At 36.7% G+C, this 16,464-nt stretch overlaps 1 protein-coding gene across 5 annotated transcripts in view; it reads left to right on the plus strand.

Annotated features, from left to right (window-relative positions):
* The first annotated feature begins 599 nt into the window (after positions 1–599).
* Positions 600–16,464, plus strand: part of LOC127844105 (histidine-rich glycoprotein-like) — a 61,711-nt gene continuing 45,846 nt past the window's right edge. For 4 of the 5 annotated variants that reach the window (XM_052374110.1, XM_052374112.1, XM_052374111.1 and 1 more), the window contains exons 1-4: positions 600–793; positions 7,776–8,400; positions 8,678–8,778; positions 9,263–9,437. In XM_052374110.1, coding sequence (XP_052230070.1) covers positions 8,691–8,778; positions 9,263–9,437 — 263 coding nt within the window. In that variant the 5' untranslated portion in view covers positions 600–793; positions 7,776–8,400; positions 8,678–8,690. The remainder of the gene's footprint in view (positions 794–7,775; positions 8,401–8,677; positions 8,779–9,262; positions 9,438–16,464) is intronic. The other variant, XM_052374114.1, reaches the window with a different exon arrangement.

Genomic DNA, 16,464 nt, shown 5'->3' on the forward strand with positions numbered 1-16,464 from the left:
TATTTCCCATTAAGTTTACTTTATTTATTTCATTGTTCAGTCCAGGAAAGATAGTTATGGCAATAATCGATTTAGTAATAACATGAATTAGAAAATAAACGTAAGAAAATTTTAGATTACTAGTGTCAGAGGACATGCTTGTGCGGAGGCTAATGTATTTAAATGAGGTTATTTGCAACTGACTGAATTGTTGGCGTTTTTACTTTCCACTTTCTGTTTATATTGCTATGACCTATGTCAATGCCTATCATTACCTTTAAATAGTCAGTTACGATGTACACATAGTACGAAAGTCAATGTCATGAGTAAATCATTGTTTATTCTATAATTATTAAAGGTTATACTAGTATAATCAATATAATGATATATTGACAAGTTTTTTTGCATATTATTTATTAATTCATCATATTATAATGATTACCTTTGTCATAAATTACATTTAACTCGCAAGTATTTCACGGTATTTTCTCTTTTCCGCCATCTTGAATGTTTACTATGATATGACGTCATTCGTTGAAATTGTGCTAAATCATATGTCATTCATTGAAGATTTGCTTAGTCATGTGACGTCATTCATTGAAACATGCGTATGACGTCACTTTACTACGAGTATAAATAGGGCCAAACTGTCGTTTGGTTTCAGTTGCATACATACGCTCATTCGTCTGTATGATGCTTGTCATTTCCTCATATTGTATGTTACATGATCGTACAAGTCCACGCCGGGTATGCGAATACTTCGTTGACGGATGGCACTTCACTAACAGAGAACAACAAACGCCACGCGCGAGAGGTTAGTTCTTCAGCTTTTTTGTATTTATGTTCTGTTTATTTGGTTTTTAGACACAGAACATTGTTTGGGTGATTAATGGTATAGCACTTCGTATTGCGAAGAAAGCAATTCGCGGAAAAACGGTGAATTGTTAAAAAAAAACGATAAAATTCCATCGATTATCAGCATGAATTGAATGATCAGTACATATTTAAACAAAATAAACATACTTGGAAATAAATCAAGAACGTGCTTACTATTCGAAATAAAAGATCAATATATCCAGTAATGTTACAACATGTTACATTTTACTTTACTAATGTATTTGAGAAAATTCAAATGTTTTAAGATTCGCTTGCACATTTTTAATCTGCACTTCGTTTACCGATCTTCTAAAAAACAATGGCACTTCGTTTCCCGACATCTAGACACTTTTTTCCAGATATAACACACTCGTTTTTTTGTTAATCAAAAATGCCGAATTCGCTGTTGAATACTGTTAAAGTAAGCAGGCAGTAAATAAAAATGTATGTACTTAGTACGCAAATAAAAAACGAATTACCGAAGCATGTTCTTATCCCTTTGAAATATGATTATGATTTGGTATAAATGTGAAAGATAAATGTTAAACAAATTGGATATGTCTAATGAGTAAAATCTTTATGACCATATATTTAAAATTACGTTCTAAACGGTTGATCTAAAGCATTTATCTTTATGTCCAAATGAAGGTACTAAGGCTATTTACTTATATATTAGATAGCATGTCATGAATAATCACTCTGCTTAAACTGCCTCTCAGAGAATAATATCAGCAGCGATGCAGGTCCGAAATTCTATTGGAACTTTTTGGCTCAATGCCAGTAAACGAAAATAGCAATAAAAGAATGAGCGGGGTCGATTTAATCACACGACAGTGGTGTAAAAAGTTATGCATATCCGTCTTTGTTTTTAATATAATCAGCGACAACACTTTCCGCCTTAACTGGATTTTCGTCAAGAAGAGTCTTCCTCTAAAAGAAAAGTACAATAACGGCGCAAAGTGTCGTCCCTGATAAGCCTGTGTGTATTGCACAGGCTAATCTGGAACGATACTTTACGCCCATGCATTAAACCCCCTTTTTACAGAGCTAGGCTTATATATATGTATATATAAACATGTATGTGTGTGTGTGTGTTTGTTTGTGTGTGTTATGTACACATTTATTTAATAATAAATATTATCTCATTTGAAAATTGCAATTATAATAAACATAGTATAATTTAATAGTAATGTGATTTTTGAAAGATATATTTTCAAAATGTTTCGTATGAATAGCCATTATATAAATAAATGCATTTAAGGTAGAAGATAAAACTCAGTTATTAGAGTGCCCGCTTTGTTGAAAGTCTCCGTAATCTGAAGTGCCCTTTATCGGTAAACAAAGTGCCTGCAACTTTATGTATGCCACCTATTACAACATGCACTATCTTTGTTTATATTTCATTGAATACTATCAAAATTTCAGTATTTGAAGCACAGTGATTACTCTACATGCTGGAATAGCAAACAATTTCTTGCAATAATTCTAAGTAGTTTTATTTTGTTAAAATGTTTACTGTTCATCCAGTTTATGCTGTTTTCCGATCGAATTTTCTATTTTTTGGGCAAAACTGTACCATTCTTCCGTGAAATTGTGTATTCCCAATACAAAAGGATACACCATTTATCAACTCGACCATGTGTCTTGTCTTAAAAACTAATCTTTAGGATATAACTTTAAATAAAACAGAGGAACTTACCTCTTGCACGTGGCGTTTGTTGTTCTCTGTTAGTGAAGTGCCATCCGTCAACGAAGTATTCGCATACCCGGCGTGAAGTCGGAATAAAAAAGTTATTAACGGAAAACCTTCCACAACTGTTTTGTTTACTCACGTGACGTCACTGTGTCAATGTCTCATAATACATAGTATTTTTGCATGAGTAAAATATGACAAAAATCCTGATACATAGCTTCCAAAGAATATTTAATTTGTTAAAAGTCTAAAAAGAATAATTAATTGCCGAAAACATTATGTTTTATCCAACATTTTGCTACTCGACTTTTTAGCACATTTGATTACCTGACCTTTCAAATTGTAACAACATCATGTAGCCATTGCCCTTTTCCGAACATGTGGCTATGCTATATGTATATCAAGCTTCATTTAATATTTTAATTTGTTTATCAAGCACGAATTCCGTGGAGTCAACTGTATGTTCATTAAAAGGAAAACTATAAAGGGCTCACCGGGTGATAATATTCGTCCTTTTTTGCAAACAACAATAACAACGATCATGACACACATTGTCAGTGAGATACACAGGCCACCTTTGTATACATAACTACCCTGTTGTTACGTCTTTTCTTCTTATTTTTTTTAATTAAACCTGTTCGCGCGCCGGAAATTAGTTGTTGCCCATTACGAGCCGCATTGTTGCGTCGCCTAAATGTTTTTGTAAGGTGCATTCTGATTGGTCGCCTAAAGTAACACTCAAAATGATTCGTTGGCATCATATAATGATCACGTGACATAGCAACAGCTTCAGTAGCAACGAGCTGCAACTATTGTTAAAGCGCACATTTACCGGCTGTTAAGATTTATCGAAAATAATGGGTTACGGACAAGTGTTTAGGTACGGAAATGTGTCCAGAGCTTCGTGAGTAAATCCTTTTCAAAACTATTAGCTTTTTAGGAATTATTTCGTCGATTGTTAAATAATTTTAGCTCTTTTTTGTTTCAACAAGTGGGTGTGGTAATGTTCCAAAAAAATAAATCGTATGCTGCAAAGCCGATAACGACCCAAAATTCTGTACAAAAGGAAAGACAACAACAAACTCTTCAACATTAGCGCTTAAAAAGTTAAAATATTTTTTTATACATATATGCACACAAAATAAAACATAATGAATGTCCGATAAACAATGTAAACACATCCAAACCTCAAAAGATTCATATAAATTTTCATTTTACCCGGGTACAGTCATTCAGTGGAATTGACTACCTCCCAATGTACACGAGGCAGCCTCTGTAGAGATTTTCAAAACCCTTTCTCCTAAATGAACATGCAACTGAGCACCTTTGTCTGTTGTTGTCCCCTCAATAATTTAAAACTTAATTAACACCCAACAGAGAATCCTTTGTACAATTAATTTTACACTTCTTAACAAAAAGGCACCAGCACCAACTCTTCTATTTTAAATATGAAGGAAGTCTGTATCATTTGCATCTTAACATCATGTTCATATCTTGTGTAAATGCCAAAAAGAACCAAACTAATTTTGTAACTGTAGTCACAACAAAAACAATGTGTGTGTGTATTAAAAAGTTTATGAGGTTGTTCTGGGCCTTATTATGTGAAGACCTGGAGTGTGTCCCAGTACCCCTACCTAATTTGCTTACTAGACTCTTGAAAGTTGGGACAATCTTTTAAATAAAGCTGCAATATATTATTTTGCTATTTAGTATTTTCTTAAAGATATTCAATTTTTATGTGGTCTTTGCGCTGTTGGGGGAGGCCGGAGTACCCGGAGAAAACCCATCTGTGCGGTACGGTGACCACCTACCAAACTCACATGCACCGGAAAGGGGATTGATCCCTGGTTGCAGAAGTGAGAAGCGCACCTAGCAACCACTGAGCTGTCATTCTTATTTATCATCACATTACGACGTAAATCGCTAAACGATAGTAAAATATTGAATGGATACAGAAATATCTGACATACCATCAAAAGCAAAAATCAATAAAATCTATATCATTGTAAACTAGTGACCTCAAAATCAATAGGGGTCATCTGCAAGTCATGATCAATCTACCCATGAAGTTTCATGATCCTAGGCGTATGTGTTCTTGAGTTATCATTCAAAAACCATTTTACTATTTCGGGTCACCGTGACCTTGACCTTTGACCTAGTGACCACAAAATCAATAGGGGCCATCTACGAGTCATGATCAATGTACCTATGAAGTTTCATGATCCTAGGCCCAAGCGTTCTTGAGTTATCGTCTGACAACCACCTGGTGGACGGACCGACAGACAGACCGACCGACAGACCGACGGACCGACAGACCGACATGAGCAAAGCAATATACCCCCTCTTCTTCGAAGTGGGGCATAAAAAGGGTATTTAAGGCACAAAAGTAAATATAACAGTTATTTTCAAGCATTGTCAAATTGTTTCCTTGAAGAATCAATTTAACACTAAAACGTCAAGTATTGTGTAGTCTGACTGCAAAATAATCAAACTAAATATGTGTTGTGCAACCCCAAGAATTTTAACAATATTAATAATGTCTGGCCCTAGCACCAGCAATCAGACATACTATGAAACCCCCAAAAAGTGAAGAATTAAAATGAGAAATTTCATTTATTAAATTTTAGTAGATTTGGGCTTTAAATGATGTTTCCCATCATTTTCTACATTTAATTACAGATACTAAATTGATAGTGGCAGATAGAGAGATGTTTTCTTGCAGCTTAAACAGATTTGTATATAATAGGGATTCAAAAGGTTAACCGGATAGCCTACTCTAACCAGTTAACCAGTAACATTTTCGGGAAAAGGTGAACGTGATTTTTATGTCCCCCATCACTATAGTTGGGGACATATTGTTTTTGCCCTGTCTGTTGGTTTGTTTGTTTGCGCCAAACTTTAACATTTGCCATAACTTTTTCAATATTGAAGATAGCAACTTGATATTTGGCATGCATGTGTATCTCACGGAGCTGCACATTTTGAGTGGTGAAAGGTCAAGGTCGCGACAAAAATCAGCAGAGAAATTGTACAGATTGATATGATGTTTTGGTAAACAATACTCAACACTGATTTCTCGTGAAAATAACATGTTTATAAGCAACAATTGTGTCTAGACTTTAATTCTTAGTTAAAAACATTGTATTAGTTTTATCAGAAATTAACATTAATATTAGTAGTTAACGTCACCAACGATGCCACCACTACCGTCTGAGGTAAGTTTTATTTAAGAAAATAATTTATCAAACTCATTTAATTTATTAACATCAATTAAAAACTTATTGAAAAATAAATTCATTTAGTATAAATCATTAATGATTAAATTAAGTATTTGTGCAATTGCCTAAAAGTTGGGTGGTATGGTAAGTTAACAAACGTACACTTTAATTGTCAATGCGTTGGCCATCTGTTGGCATGGTGGTGTGAAAATAAACAACCTTTCTTAACAATTGGTGCATTTGGTTAGGGGGCTTTTGTCTGTGCCATCACCAACCGTGCAATCAGAGCGAGTGTTCTCGAAAACAGGTCGCCTTGTTACCAAGCTGCGGAACCAAATCAGCCACAAGCTGTGGACAAGTCATTTTCTTAAACAAATGAACACTGTTTTTTGTGCATGATTTGCATATACATGTATGTTTGCTGATTTGTTTGAACTGTGAGATAGTGTTTTACTAGTTTAAGAATTATTTTTAAACAAGTTAATTTTATTTAAAAAAATATAAAACAGAATGAACAAAGAAACAAAATTATTGCTAGCTATAGGGCGGCTTGACCAAAAATAAATTAATGACACGTAAAAATAAAATTGTGTATAGTTCTTATAACTTTAGACTTATATGCTTTTACGCAGGAAAAATAAATAAAAAATATAGCATATAATTATCTACAAAATTATAAAAAAAATGTCATAATACATTTGTATTACAAAACTGATGTGTTATCAACGCAAGCAATATCAAATTAGGTTCGTTTCTATTAAGAGTACATGTACGAGCGGTATGACAAGTTTAACGTATACTTATACTTTTTTATTACTAAAGATTTTTCAATTTACCACAAAATTATCCGTTATGGCAAAAGGGTGAATGTTTTTTGTAACCCCTTGCATCCCTGGTTAATTAGTATGTGTGTGTATTTTGAAGTTTATGAGGTCCATCAACACCTGAGGCTGCATTATATAAGGACCAGGATTGTGTCCCAGCATTCCTACCTAAACAACTTACTGGACTCCCGAAAAGGGGACCAATTTTGAATTATAGCAGCAATGTCTAGCTGTTTGTTTTTTTTCTAAAATATCGCAATGTTGTTGTGGTCTTGTAATATGCAGGGTATCTGGAGTACCTGAAGGAAACCCCTCCTGTCCCGTATGTTGACCACCAACCAAACTCACATGCTGCCACGAATGGGTATTGAACCAAGGTCGCCTAGGTGAGCAGCGCATGAACAAATAGCGGATTTGTTTATAAACAAAAGCAAAGGGGCATAAATGAAGTACCACAATCATAGCTGAGCCGTGAGAATACCGCTAAGAGTATAGAAAATAGAAAGAGTAAAACTTAATTAGTGACAATATTGAACATGTAGTGTTAATAGCACTTAGACTTAGAGTTTTTTATGAGTTTTTTTTACTTAAGTTTATTAAGGATATTCCAAATTCGAGATCTTCTATTGAAATTAAAGGATTGCTAACCTTAATTGAAGGCATACTTTGTTTTAGCCAATTGTATTTATCTTATAAAGTAGCCCTCATTTTGAGGCGTGTTGTGTTAACATGTTTTTTCAAAAAGATATTCGTTTTTGTACACGAATGTACATAGACATAAATCTGTAAACAAAACAATTTGTATACTGGTGTAGTTCCAAAAGCTTTATTTTATATAAATGTTTTTTTTGTTTCTGTTTTAAATAAGGAGACCATATTGTAAATAAGAAATGTATTTTTTAAATAAACCTGTTATTTAATAGTTTGTAATGATACATGCATCTTAATATGTATAGTCTTATGAAAATAAAATAATAATAATATTTTGTTGTTAAGGGACCAATAACTGATTAAACAAATTGGTTATACAATATGATAGCTGGTTTCAAAATGCATTTTATTTGATATAGAAACTTTTGTCTGTGAAGGTTATACGTTTGTATATGTTATAAGTCTTTATGAAGTCTCTATATATAGTTTGTTTCCTTTTGTTGACCTATTTCAATTGGTATTTAATTGTTTCAGTTACCCGTACAGGCCAAGACAGCCTGTCTGGAGACCTGTCCCAAACTGGACTGCTCCCTCTAGCTACAGATCTAACCCCTTTAAGTGGGTCCTGCCGAGCCTAAGGTCCCGCTCTGACCAGTACAAGGCTGATCTTCAGCCTGTCAGGTCTGAGCCAAGACCAGGGCCTGGTTATTCCGCCACTTACAGTGGTAGGCCTGCAGATAGAGCCAGTCCAATAGAGAGATACAGGTTAGCTGACCCGGCACCCCTTCAGCAGGCAGACAGATCTGAGAGGTCTAGTGAGTCTTGTAGATACAGAGAGAGATCCCAAGCCTTAAGGTCCAAGGATCAATCTCCTCCACCCAAGAGATTCAGGGGAGACTTCATTGTGCTGGTTGAGCACATCAGTGAAAGTGATACCTCCCTGGCAACCAGCTCTGGCAGTGGATAATCTCTAGCAATCAGCTGTGGCACTGGGGGTAACACATCACTGAGTAAGATTTTCCTCAAGCAGTAGCACTGTCCTGTACAGCACAGGAAGTGAATCATCTCTAGATTATGAAAGTGACTGCAGTGTGGCTGAACCAGCTGTGGAGGCAGGGGGCCATGAGCCCAAAGAGACACCAGATCTGTGGGGAACTCAGTAAGTTTCTGTTTTTATATTGAGAACTTACATATTCACTCTAGTATATACACTTGTTGTCTGTTTTTAAGAAACATTTAGCACTTGCAGAATACATTATTGGAGCTCCAAACTCTATTATGATGTCTGTTTTTTTAATAGCTATGTTCATTACCATTGTAAGATGTACCATGTCTTTTCTCTGAACATTTCATTATTCTGCTACTAATATTTCTATTCATTTAACATTCTTGTATTCACTCTTTTTATCTTCTGTCTCCCTTTGTTCCCTTCTTAGTGTGAGTGATGATATGGAAAGACAACTTGAGTCCTGGGCTTCAGAGAAACCTGAGGACTTTGTTCCTGTGACCCCAAAACTCAGGGGAAACAGTGACAAAGGTAGCTGTCACTGTGGTATAAGTTGTTCATGATGTTATTGGACTTGAATAGTGTTAAGCCCTCTTTGTACAAATACAAAAATCCTCTTGGCAGTGTTTATCTTTCAAGTTCAACGTTAGTATACATTCATCGATTCACTTCAATTATTAGAACTCACTTGACTTTGCGCTAAACTCCCCATGTTAATCCTATTGTTAACTTCATACCACTGAATACTAAGATTTTGTCATCCAATGAAGACTTTTACAGGCTTGAACTTGACTATTTAAGAGCTAAGTCAAGAAAAACTCCACAACTGCCTTTCATGCCAGGCCATCTCAATAGTTTTAATGTTGTCAACTCATATGTGACACTGATTATTCAGGAACTTTATCTCAGAATGTTTTTATTTTCCGCACTATCAATTGATAGTTTTCAGTTTGACTTTTTCCCAGAGATTTACAATTTTGAAGGTTAAACCTCATAATTTGTCATACTTTGCCAGGTCTTGAACAGGTAACCCTGAGCCTCATCAAGAAGCCCCAGCCTGTTTCCATGGTTACAGCTGACAGACTGTCCAGTCCAGTGGCCACTCCCAAACCAAGTTTCTGTGGTCAAGTGAAACCTTCACAGTTGGAGAACCATGTCCCAGCTGGACTGCCAGAGCTTTGGGGATGCTAGTAAGTGGTCTTTAAGGTTACTTATTTTATGCAGGCAACCATTATCAGAACCATCATTTACTCCAATAAGATATGCTTCTTGTTTTACTGTGATGAATTCCAGGATACAGGTTTAAATGCATCTGCAATATAATCATGGGTTTATGGTTGTAAATCAAATAATAACCTACCCTTCCTGTGTGAGTTCTAATATATTTTACAGAATTAACCCCCTGGTATACATGGTGTGAATCAAATGATTCCCTCCCCTTTCAGTGTGCCTGCCTCTGTATTATTCATGATTATCTCCCTTATATATGTCAAATGAATCAAATAATATTTCTTCCCTGTAAGTGTGCCGCTGTTTAATATTTCATTTCATATCTATCTACCTTATATATGCCAAATGAATCAAATAATGTTTCTTCCCTGTAAGTGTGCCCGCTGTTTAATATAACATAAATTACCACCTGGTATCTCGAGGGCTGCCCGCAAGACTGTCTTAACTGTCTTTTTTGAAATTTTACAGGAGAAGCAAAAAACATCACATTTTCTCCATTCTTATTGTTAACAACAAAATACTTCACATTTTATTACAGAATGAAGAAACAAACATATTTCATATAATCAAAAACATATATCGAGGGCTGCCCGCAAGACTGTCTTAACTGCATATTTTTACAAAATTGACTTTATTGCATTTTTATACCTGTTAGCATGTTTTACATCACTGCAAAATAAAGTTTTGCTTTATTCTTAAAGCAAATAGTGTATATGTCTATTGCAATATAGTCTTATCTCATTCTGCAAATAAAAATTCCTGCAATACAGTAGTAAGTCAACTTACTACATTATTGCACAGACATTTTATTGATCTTCATGGTATTTGTTCCTGCAATACAGTCTCAGTCAACTCAATGTGATGTCATAATGTTGATGGCATCATCAATTTATCTTGAAAAATGGTTTTGTACAAAATCTTGAGTTATTTTCAAACTCATACATCTCATATTTTACCAACAAGATCATATTTTTGATGCACCTTTTTAAAACCATACCAAAGGTAAGACTATTAAATTATCAAGTTGTTGTTTCTTTAATTTAAGCATCCCAGTTAATACTTTTATATAATAGTAGATAATGAGATTTAAGCATTACTTAATCTGTAAATTATTCATTGTGCATGTAAAAAAGCATTGGTTTTCTTTTGCACATATAAAAATATTAATTGGTCAAACGGGTACGCTGGAAATGTCCCATACCACCACACGTAATGCGCGATATGTCCCACCTAGTAAACTTTCCCCATTTAGAACTATATCTGCCTCACTGTGATCCCTCAGGATGGAAATTTGAACCTCGATACCCAGTATGGTAACCATTGTTTCACCTGTTTCCTGCTCCAATTTCGTAAGCATTGGGACCATGACCACGTTCATGGGCGGTCTGTTTCCGGTATCCACGTGGACCGCCGCCACCCGCACCAACGGGATACCTATCCTGGTGTCGTTCGTTGTACCACCAGTTCCCTTAGTAGGGGCCTTCCACAGGGTACTCAGCGTAGCCTTCTTCATTTCGGAGCAGCTTACCCAGTTGTCGGACACAGGGATCAACGCCTGAACTTCCAAAAGAGTTGGACAATCGCCCCACAGCATCCAGCAGCTGCTCAACCACCTGGGTCAATTTGTCGACCGACGGCCCACTGAACCCATCTGGAGTGGGTGCCTATTTCACCTCATGAACCCACCTCGATTCTTCTTGCAAATCCTCTTGGGAATCCCTTGGAGCTGCAGCGAAAGTGGACTGAACATGGCTATATATTTTTATCCTGTGCATTGCATCCACCCATCAATGTGGGTGACTGCAGGCTTACATGCTTGCCGACCTCCTTGTCAAGCAAACCTTGACAAAACTTCTGTCACTGGCTGCTCAGCGGAGTATGCGAAGGGCAGATCACAAAACGCTGTGGTTGCCAGTGTCAGTGCCCGCTCTGACCAATGGTCTAGGGACTAGCCTACTTCCTGATGGGCAACATTGAAACGCCTCTGCACAGTGGCGGGTAGCTCCATGGTACCACTTCCAACCAGCCATTAATCTTTGCGTACTGCTCCAATTTGCCTTTAAATACAAACCAATTTCTCCTCCCATCATATAGCAGCCTGGTCAGAACATCCCGATCCTGGTGGGTCGGGGGATTACTTGGGACCGGGGGTTACTCAGAACAGGAAGATTGTTGGGGACAGGGTGTGGGTGCGTCACCTCCATGGGAGTTTCTCTGGATATCGCCTGCACTTCGTGACAGTCAACTGCGCTCTGATGCGTACCTGACAAATGGGCTGTTAAAGGGGCCTCTAAGTAAGGAAACAGAAACAGGTCACTACATGGATTAGATAGTAGCTCTCTACCGGGGCCTTTCCAGGGGCAAACCTAGCGACTTGAGCGGGACGAAGATCCTTGATGCAACATCAAACGGTATCAGCATGCCTGTCAACACCACATGGTCCAGCTGCAACAACAGACGCTTGGGGAACAAAGGCTTTGCAAACTGCTATCATAGTTGGACAACTCCTGCTGGATTTAACCATTGGGATACCGATACACCTCACGGCTGTTTACCTCGATTCTATAATAGCTGGACAACTCCTGCTGACTGTTACCAGTGGGATTCTGATAACTAGACACCTCACTGTTGGTTACTGCGGTGCTATCATGGCTGGGCAACTCCTGCTGGCTGTTACCAGTGGGATTCCGATAACTAGACACCTAACAGTTGGTTACAGCGCTTCTATCATACCTGGACAACTCCTGCTGGCTGTTACCAGAGGGATTCCAATAAATAGACACCTCACTGTTGGTTACAGCGGTGTTATCATGGCTGGACAACTCCTGCTGGCTGTTACCAGTGGGATACCGATAACTAGGCACCTTAAGGTTGATTACCGTGGTAATATCATAGCTGGAAAACTCCTGCTGGCTGCTACCAGCGGAATTCAGATAAAAAAAGACACCTCACTACTTGTTACCGCGATGCTAATTTAGCTGGACAACTCCTGCTGGCTGTTACCAGTAGGATTCAGATCACTAGACACCTCACGGCTTTTTACCGCAGTGCTATTATAGCTGGACAACTCCTGCTGGCTGTTACCAGTGGGACTCTGATAATTAGACACCTCACAGCTGTTTACCGCGGTGCTATCATAGCTGGACAACTCCTGCTGGCTGTTACCAGTGGGATTCTGATAACTAGACACCTCACTGTTGGTTACTGCGGTGCTATCATGGCTGGACAACTCCTGCTGGCTGTTACCAGTGGGATTCTGATAACTAGACACCTCACTGTTGGTTACTGCGGTGCTATCATGGCTGGACAACTCCTGCTGGCTGTTACCAGTGGGATTCCAATAAATAGACACCTTACGGTTGGTTACCGCGGTGCTATCATAGCTGAACAACTCATGCTGGCTGTTACCAGTGAGATTCGGATAACTAGACACCTCACTGTTGGTTACTGGGGTGCTATCATGGCTGGACAACTCCTGCTGGCTGTTACCAGTGGGATTCCGATAATTAGACACCTCACAGTTGGTAACAGCGCTTCTATCATAGCTTGACAACTCCTGCTGGCTGTTACCAGTGGGATTCCAATAAATAGACACCTCACTGTTGGTTACATCGGTGCTTCCATAGCTGGACCACTCCTGCTGGCTGTTACCAGTGGGATTCCGATAACTAGACACCTCACGGTTGGTTACAGCGGTGCTATCATAGCTGGACAACTCCTGCTGGCTGTTACCAGTGGGATTCCGATAACTAGAAACCTCAAGGTTGGTTACCGTGGTGCTATAAACCGGACACACATGGCCGGCGGTCGGGATGACCTCATCACTCGTGTCCATTTTGCTGACGTCCTTATCAGCGGCTGCACTGGGACCTACTGCAGCCGCCTCCTGGTCGGCCTTATGGTTGTCTAAAGGTGTAATTGATAATTATTGTATTGTTATCCCACCAGTAACTCAAATAGGTCATATTTTAGCATGGCAATATTATACAGAATGATACTGACGTTCATGTATGAATAATACTTATTTTTATTCACCAGTATGTTCTAATGCACAACAATAAACTAGAATGCCATAATGAATTTGCATAAGTGCTGTTTACTAGTATTTGTATCAACAGACCTGTCAACTATACTTGCTGTTAAGTTGTTAAAATGGACAAGAACAATGTCTTGGTTTATAAATGCTACATACATTAGACATTATTATTCTAATTTGAATGATACTTTAAACTTTGTTCAGAAATTTGTTTTATTGTTATTTCTTAATTATTGTTTAACTTGATAAGGTATGTCTGACACAGCAAAAAATAGAGGTAGTTCTTACTGAAAACTTTATCAATTAATAATTATATAACATTAAAATGGAGAAATAAATGTTACATTTTCTGACATTAACATAAAATGAACAAGAGCTGTCACCATAGGATGACTTATGCCCCTTATAAACGCTTGATAGAAGTTTTTTCAAAACCTACACACAGATTTCGAAACCTAAACGCAGACCCTAAGTTCAAGGTCAAGGTCCCAGGGGTCAAAATTTGTGTGCATATGGAAAGGCCTTGTCCATTATACACATACATGCCAAATATGAAATTGCTATCTGAAGCGACATAGAAGTTATGAGCATTTTTCAAAACCTAAACACAAAGTGTGACGACAGACGGACAGACAGACAGTCCGATCACTATATGCCCTCCTTCTGAGGGCATAAAGATTATTATACAAAACAATTTGCCTGCTGTCAGTTACGATTGTTATTTTATTGGTTCAAGTTCTATCTTATGTGTGCACTGAATTATTGAAATAACTGGAAACTTATGATTTTATAATACAAAATGGAGCAAATCATGAAATATTTAAGAAATGTAATGTTTTGCCTATCTATAAAGAAAATAAGGTTAATGATAATCAATTTGCAGTATTTTCCATGTTTATGAACTCTTTGATCAGGGAATGTGTATAAAAATATTGACAATACCATTCAACTTTGTTAAATTGTTCACACCAAATGCCAAATATATGCAAATATGCAAATTTCTAGTGTAACATGTGTTGAAAAAGTAAAAAAATAGAAAAGTTCCCTTTTTAAGAATGTTAATGTTATTTCTATAACCCTTACTTTTGTATTGCAGAGAAAAAAAAGTATTGCTTACCATTAATATTTCCTGCAATACTGTAGTAAGTTGACTTACAACAGTATTGCAGGGAATTCAAAATCCCGAACATGTCCAATTTCAGCGCAAGAGAGTAGTAAGTCAATTAAATGTACAAAGTTATTATTTTTATAAAGATATATTTTCTTGATTAAATGAAATATGTTTGTTTCTCCATTCTTTAATAAAATGTGAAATATTTTGTTGTTAACAATAAGAATAGAGAAAATGTGCTGTTTTTTGCTTCTCCTGTAAAATTTCAAAAAAGGCAGTTAAGACAGTCTTGCGGGCAGCCCTCGATATCTTAAAAAATAAAATAACTTTGTAGAATTATTTGACTTACTACACTCTTGCGCTGAAATTGGACATGTTTGGGATTTTGAATTCCCTGCAATACTGTAGTAAGTCAAGTTACTACAGTATTGCAGGAAATATTAATGGTAAGCAATACTTTTTTTTCTCTGCAATACAAAAGTAAGGGTTCTAGAAATAACATTAACATTCTTAAAAAGGGAACTTTTTTATTTTTTTACTTTTCCAACACATGTTACTCTAAAAATATGCATATTTGCATATATTTGGCATTTGGTGTGATAAATTTAACAAAGTTGAATGGTATTGTCAATATTTTTATACAAATTCCCTGATTCAAGAGTACATAAACATGGAAAATACTGCAAATTGATTATCATTAACCTTATTATCTTAATAGATAGGCAAAAACATTTCATATCTTAAATATATCATGATTTGCTTCATTTTGTATTATAAAATCTAAGTTTCCAGTAATTTCAATAATTCAGTGCACACATTAGATAGAATTTAAACTGATAAAATAACAATAGTAACTGACAGCAGGCAAATCTTTTGTATAATAATTTTTCATTTTTTGTTAATGTTAGAAAATATAACATTTATAACTCCATTTTAAAATTATATACTTATTAACTGATGTAGTTCTCAGAGATTCTGTAAGAACTAAAACCTATATTTTTTTACTATGTCAGACATACCTGATCAAGTTAAACAATAATTAAGAAATAACAATAAAACTAATTTCTGAACAATGTTTAAAGTATTATTCAAATTAGAATAATAATGTCTAATGTATGTAGCATTTATATAACAAGACATTGTTCTTGTCAATAAGCAACTTAACAGCAAGTATAGTTGACAGGTTTGTAGATAAAAATCAACAGAACTTATGCAAATTCATGATTGTATTCTAGTTTATTGTTATCCATTAGAACACACTGGTGAATAATTGTTAGTATTATTCATACATTAACGTAAGTATCATTCTGTATAATATTTCCATGCTAAAATATGACAGATTTTAGTTACTGGTGGGGTTACAATAGATAATTATCAAATACACCTTTAGACAACCATAAGGCCAACCAGGAGACGGCTGCAGTAGGCCCCATGACGGCCGCTGAACAGGACGTCAGCAAAATGGACACGAGTGGTGGTCATCCTGACCACCGGCCACGTGGTTCCGGTTGATAGCACCGCAGTAACCAACAGTGAGGTGTCTATTTATCGGAATCCCACTGGTAACAGCCAGTAGGAGTTGTCAAGCTATGATAGCACCGCAGTAACCAACCGTGAGGTGTCTAGTTATTGGAATCCCCCTGGCAACAGCCAGCAGGAGTTGTCCAGCTATGGAAGCACCAAGGCAACCAACCGAGAGGTGTCTGGTTATTAGAATCCCCCTGGTTACAGCCAGCAGGACTTGTCCAGCTATGGTAGTACCGTGGTTACCAACCGTGAGGTGTCTATTTATCGGAATCCCACTGGTAACAGCTACTGTAAAACCATTAAATTTCGTGTG

The sequence above is a fragment of the Dreissena polymorpha genome, chromosome 9 (genome assembly GCF_020536995.1).
Source record: "Dreissena polymorpha isolate Duluth1 chromosome 9, UMN_Dpol_1.0, whole genome shotgun sequence".
In the NCBI taxonomy this organism is placed as follows: domain Eukaryota; kingdom Metazoa; phylum Mollusca; class Bivalvia; order Myida; family Dreissenidae; genus Dreissena; species Dreissena polymorpha.